General features: G+C 48.8%; 1 protein-coding gene across 2 annotated transcripts in view; it reads left to right on the forward strand.

Moving 5' to 3' along the window:
- The window catches only part of Tpd52l1 (tumor protein D52 like 1), a 68,679-nt gene extending 64,789 nt beyond the window's left edge, over positions 1–3,890 (forward strand). The window contains exon 7 of one of the 2 annotated variants that reach the window (XM_023714289.1): positions 3,272–3,890. In XM_023714289.1, coding sequence (XP_023570057.1) covers positions 3,272–3,400 — 129 coding nt within the window. In that variant the 3' untranslated portion in view covers positions 3,401–3,890. The remainder of the gene's footprint in view (positions 1–3,271) is intronic. The other variant, XM_023714290.1, reaches the window with a different exon arrangement.
- Positions 3,891–4,266: the final 376 nt, after the last annotated feature.

Consider the following 4,266-nt stretch of genomic DNA (forward strand, 5'->3'; position numbering starts at 1 on the left):
CCAGGTGCTGGAGGATGCACAAGGCCCTCGCCCAGGCACTGGAGGATGCAGAGGGTCCCCAACCAGGCACTGGAGAAGGGCTGACAATCAAGTGACCATGAGGGAAGTTGGTGATGTTTCTTCCTGGAACATCTAGTACCTAAAGAAATGGCCCACAACTTAGCACTTACTTTCTCGATGTTTGGCTTTCAGCCTTAGACACCCATGCAGGATGGTACTCTTGTTTAGTAGATAAGTTCTGAAACAGGAGGAGTTACACTTCTGTGGATTTCTTTAGCAAAAGGAGATGCGGAGAAAGCACCAGAAGCTTAAAGGGTAGCCTATTTCGATTTGCTTTTAGGGCACTCTGGCAGGCTCTCGGTTCAAGTATGACTTAAGGGTCTGCCTCACCCCCTCCGCTTCTCACCCTGTGCATCTCACGCGGTTGACAGGAGGCCTGCAGCCTGCGCCTCCCACGCTGCTCATGTGCGCAGCTCCGCCCCCTGGACATTGTCCTGTGTCAAGACCTTCTGAAAGCACCTCTGCTGTGCGATTTTCCCTGGGCTTAATAAGGCTCACATCCCACACACCTTCCAGCTGAAAACCACTGCCTAATTTCTCTTTTTCTGCCCACCAGGCAATGGAGAAAAGCTGATAATCATGTTTTATGTCAAACCTCCCACTTCCTCAATGGTTACAAATTTCTCATTCCTTTTCCTCCTCTAAGCAAGAGCCACCGTTAACCCTTCTTTCTATAGCTTATTCCCTGCTGTTTGCTTTCGCATGCTGAGTCCTCATCGCCACATCTGTACCACTGCTGCCTCGTGAATCCTGGGCCCGTGAAATGGCGTAGTTGAGTTCATCCTTGTGGATTTCCATGTGGCATTCCTGTTCCCACATCTTGCTAAGCTTGGATTTTGAGACCTCTGGTGGGGACCTAGGTCATGCTTGTGTTTCCAGAGAAATAGCACTCTGCTGTGGGCGAGCCCCCTGCAGCGTCTCCTGACGCAGCTTGGTGGGGCCTGTGTGGCACCCGTCCTGAAGCAGCCGTCCTTCCTCAGTGCCCAGCTCTGTAAGTCTCCCGATTTCCATGGAGACGTCTCCGGTGCATCCGGTTCAGTCCGGTTCAGTCCTGCCCGCACCTCTGCCAAGTGTTATCTGAGGGCACCTCCTGCCGTGCGCTGTCTCGCTCAGAGAGCACACTTCGTACGTCCTCCAAGACAACCGAGTCAGCACCTGTGAGGCCATGCCTGCGCTCCCAGCTATGTCCCGGCCAGCTGTAGTGACTAACTCCGCCTCGCAGCCATCCCACCGCCCAGTAAGGCAGTCCTCGCCGTCACCGCACCTGCTTTTTGGTAGAAATACTACATAGCCTAAATCAGAACCTTAGGTGCATTTTTCTTTTTGTTCATTTGTGTTTCAACCACCTATTTCCTAAGAACTTAGAAAGCACATCTCAGCAGGTCAAATGGAACTTTCTGCAAAGAAATTTACAATTTTAGAAACAGATGTTGAGCTCCTGTAAACAGGAGGGGCCAGGAAAAGCTTATTTCTCGCGTGTCTGCTTAAGCAAAGCCCTGGAGGCCTTGCCGTAGTCCTGCAGTGTATGGCCAGTAAAGCCCACGTGCTTAGGAATCCCCTCATCTCTGTTCTCTCTTTGCCAAATTGATTTCTTTCAAAGCGCTTCACTACTTCTTCTTCTTCTTCTTCTTCTTCTTCTTCTTCTTCTTCTTCTTCTTCTTCTTCTTCTTCTTCTTCTTTTTTGTATTTTATTTTAATCTGAGGGAATCAAATGGAAACCAAACTTTCTGAGAAGGAAGCATCGGTGACCACTGCTCTCTGGCTTCAGTCTCCTTAGGCAATATGGGGAGACGGGCGCAGAGGAGAACGTGAGCTCAAGGGACCGGTGCTGTTAACGGAGCACTTGGCTCAGAGTTGACCATGCTGGTGTCTCTCAAGAAAGGCACAGCGCAGGACACACTGGGGGAGGGCACAGGGTGGCGCGACCTCCCCGGCCTCATCCCAGGGCCAAGACGGCAGCGAGGCGAGGTCCACGCTCCTCACTGCCCCTGGCTCAGGCAGTCCTGCTGGCCACCTGCGCTTATCTGTCAGCTCAGGATGACTTTTCATTTCCTAATGGACGAGCAAATCAGAATCTGAACCTTTCCTGTTGTGAAGTTAAATGACAAAAGATTCCTGCTCCTGCCCAGAGCTCGGTCTTGGGGAAACACTGCCTGATCGTTTGCTTTTGCGCTTCCTGTGGCTACCGTCAGCGGCTGATTTGAGTATCTTCGGCCAAGACGATGGCTTTCCAACTGGAAAATATTTGCTCCCTAGTCCTTTATAAAAGATTTTTATGACCCAAACAATGTAGAAAAGCTTTTAAACTCTGGTCAAATGTTTCAAAGGACAGCACAGGCAACAGACACCCTGAGTTCTGCATCTCCCATCCCCCATGAAGCAGGGGCGGGGTTAGGGCCACTGGAGTGACAGTGCTGCCAAGACCCCCAATATGTAGTTGAACAACCACAGTATTCTCTCTTCTCTGTCACCCATTTCCTCTTTCTCCACATTGCGAATGAATAAAGACCAATGTGAGAGTAAGAAGACCCGGGTAAACATTTTTGACCATTAAATACTCCTTGAAAGGTTTTTAATAAGAACTTCTCCACATTACTTATGCATATCGTTAAACTGTAAGTTGACTGCTTGGGGTTCTGTGTCATTAATTACAAGCACACAAAAGAAGCCCAGGAAGCATCATACCTAGCACTCCAGGATCTGTTCCGATGTGAAAAGCAGTTGCCACACAGGATGGAAAATTAGCCCTGCTTGGGACTTGATCCGCTCTGAAAGCAGAAAGTAGAAATCACTTGCATTGAGCCACTCGGTCCTCACCAAGAGATGTCTGCCAGGACTCCAGAGTGTCCTGCTACATCCCAAGTAGAAAAGCTAAGTGTCAGTCTCATAAGGGTATTTATACGCTTGTGACACTGAGAGGACCCGATCTAAACTTCAGTTCTCGGGACGAAGGCGGTAGTATTGCCACCTGGCAACCTGATGATCCCCTGAAAGGATCAGAATCCTAGCTGTACAAGAGGTACGGAGACTACTGCTGAGTGCAGGTGTCAGTGACATTCTACACGGTGCTACAGAAGGCTGACCACGTCCTGACTTCTGAGGACAAATGGTATTTCTGAATTCCGCTATCATGCTCTTGGCATTCTTATAAAAACACTGCAAAAATTACAGTAAGCAACTAACTGCAGTTTTGCTTATCTTCCTGTTTCAGACGAAAGTAGGTGGGACGAACCACGGTGGAGGCAATTTTGAGGAGGTCCTCAGCTCCACAGCCCAGGCCAGCGCGCAGAGCACCTCGGGAGGCCCCCGGCAGGCGGAGGATGAGGGGCTGCAGTGCTAGACCCCTGCCTCGCAGCCTGCTGGTCACCGCCCAGCCATCTGCCCCTGCATCTCCAGACGCGAAGACCAAAATCCCTCTGACCGAGGCCCAGGGCTCGAAGTTCTTAACTAAACATCTGCCACCCCATGCTCAGTCTGAAAGCCTGATACATGATTTCCACTTAATTTGTGCTGATAACAGACCACGTGACCATCACTCACAGTATTCATAGACTGTCATCTTTCCAGTGTCCCAACAGAGCAGGTACCCAGTTGGTTATAACCCTCATCTCTGTCACCCAAGGTATGTTTCCCCGACATGCAGCAATGTCTGCTTCTGGTTCCGCTCAGTGCCTTTCTGACATGCATGTCCCAGAGGCTGAGCGCAGTCCCTGCAGGGAGAGCTTCACATGGCAGCTTCTCCAAAAGGACAGCACACGCAAGCTCCCTCAAGCTGCTTGTTATCTGCTTCAGATCAAACATGTGTTTATTTAAATGATTAAAATAACTGGTTTTAATGAAGGCTGAATCCTTGGTTTCTTCAAGTCTCCAGGCCTGTGCCTAAACTTAAAAGTTGATAGATAGGATTCAACAGATGCTACCTGAAATCAGCTTCTAACTTAGAACAAAACAAAGGATATGAAAATAATGATGAGCTCAGCTACCCTAAGGTGCCAAATTCATTTCCAATTTTAATACTCTCTCCAACTTACATAGAGTAGCAGCCATTCAGGTAAGGGATACCTGAAGTGGGAATTTAGATTATCAACTTTAGGTATCAACTTTAGGTACCAACTTGCAAATTGTTCTTATGTATGAAATTATTTTTCTTAATATTGATATTTCTATACTGTGTGTGTGTGTGTGTGTGTGTGTGTGTGTGTGTGT

The sequence above is a fragment of the Octodon degus genome, unplaced genomic scaffold, assembly GCF_000260255.1.
Source record: "Octodon degus isolate 3935 unplaced genomic scaffold, OctDeg1.0 scaffold00034, whole genome shotgun sequence".
NCBI classification, from domain to species: domain Eukaryota; kingdom Metazoa; phylum Chordata; class Mammalia; order Rodentia; family Octodontidae; genus Octodon; species Octodon degus.